A 1,674-nucleotide genomic window follows, 5' to 3' on the forward strand; every position below is an offset into this window, starting at 1 on the left:
GAGGTGACAGGAAAGCTAAGACTGACCAACCACTGAACCCAGCTGCTGTAACTACACACAGAGAATGATCAGTATCAGCTGTGAATCAGCTGATCTCACTCATAGATGATCAGTATCAGCGCCAAAAAAATGTGATTGTGGCGTTCTTCCTGTGAACACATGAGGAGTCCACATGAGACCTGGTCTACAGCTCACCTCAGACTTCCTGAACCTCATGTGGTTGCACATGATGTTGAACTCCGTCACTCTCCTGCTGCTGACTCCCTCCACGAAGTGAGAGGCAAAGAAGAACGGGTAAAACAGCTGACTGTGTTTGTTCACTGGGAGGGCAAAGGTCAGGTTCCTGCTCTCTCCGTAGCGATACAGGACGTTTAAGATGGTGCTACTGGCTGTTTTGTGCGTCTTCAGGAAGACGATGTGAGACTTTGGGTGGCAGCTGATCTTAGTCCCGGATGTGGTGGGACTGTGGACGAGTCTCTCTACTGGACCTGCAGTCAAATGGTTCCTGGTGCTGCGGAGGCCGAGAGGACCTGGATCAAGCTGCTCCTCCAGCTGAGAACCTGCAGTGGGGTTCAGGATTTTATCCACATGAGTCAACAGAATATGATCTGATGGTTTTCTATGGCCCCCCTTCTGGTGATGAAGATCTGGTCTGTCTGTCTGTAGTGGTCTTGTGTTCTGCCAGTGTTCCCAGACCTTCTGCAGGGAAGGACTCGGCTGTTTGTTGACAGTGAATCTCAGATCTGGTAGTCCTGGTCCTGGTCCTGTCAGCTTGTCAGTCCTGGAAGAAACCGGATCATAGTCAGTGACTCACTCTCTGGATTCCTGAGATTTCTCACTATAAATAATTAATCATTAAATGATATTCATATTTTCTGATGGTTTTTTTCCCAGCAATCCTGAGATTGTGTTGAAGTAGATTTACACTTCCTACAGGTGTACCAAGAGTTCCCAACGTGTTGGGATCATTCACCCTCAGTCCTCTGTGGCCTGAACTCTGATGATGTTACATGAATTAATGATGTCATCAGACTGTCAGCTGACATGTGTACGGATCGTTCTGTGAGTCGTTACCTGGCTGAGCGGGTGACAAATGTCTGGAAGGCGACACAGACCAGGAGCAGGACGAGCAGCATCCAGAGAGAGTGACGCTTGCTGCAAAGCCCCCTCCTGACACACCTGCAACACACGCATGAACGCAGAAGAAGAAGAATCAGTAAAAATTATTTTAAAAAATAAATCTCGTCTGCACTGAATAGAACTAAAATAACTAAAATATTTTGGAGGTGGATTTCACAGCAGCAGCAGATGGATGAGAAAACTCCCTAGTCTCTTTCAGAGTCAGACTCTCTCCTGGACTCGGACTATCTCCTGGACACAGACTATCTCCTGGACTCAGACTCTCTCCTGGACTCAGAGTATTTCCTGGACTAAGACTTTCTCCTGGACTGAACTTTCTCCTGGACTAAGACTTTCTCCTGGACTCAGACTTTCTCCTGGACTCAGACTCTCTCCTGGACTCGGACTATCTCCTGGACTCAGACTATCTCCTGGACTCAGACTCTCTCCTGGACTCAGAGTATTTCCTGGACTTAGACTTTCTCCTGGACTGAACTTTCTCCTGGACTAAGACTTTCTCCTGGACTAAGACTTTCTCCTGGACTCAGACTATCT

The 1,674-nt window shown here is 47.7% G+C and overlaps 1 protein-coding gene across 1 annotated transcript; it reads right to left on the reverse strand.

Annotated features, from left to right (window-relative positions):
- Positions 1-195: 195 nt before the first annotated feature.
- LOC111667947 (uncharacterized) lies at positions 196-1,362 on the reverse strand (the record flags this gene model as incomplete). The annotated part of the gene is made up of 2 exons (XM_023423819.2): positions 1,075-1,362; positions 196-781 (listed from the first exon to the last, which is right to left on the reverse strand). Coding segments are annotated over exons 1-2 (648 nt in total), but the record flags the coding sequence as incomplete, so codon positions are not given.
- Positions 1,363-1,674: the final 312 nt, after the last annotated feature.

This window comes from Seriola lalandi, unplaced genomic scaffold (genome assembly GCF_002814215.2).
Source record: "Seriola lalandi dorsalis isolate HSWRI2012SDOR001 ecotype SW California unplaced genomic scaffold, Sedor1 jcf7180002003808, whole genome shotgun sequence".
NCBI classification, from domain to species: domain Eukaryota; kingdom Metazoa; phylum Chordata; class Actinopteri; order Carangiformes; family Carangidae; genus Seriola; species Seriola lalandi.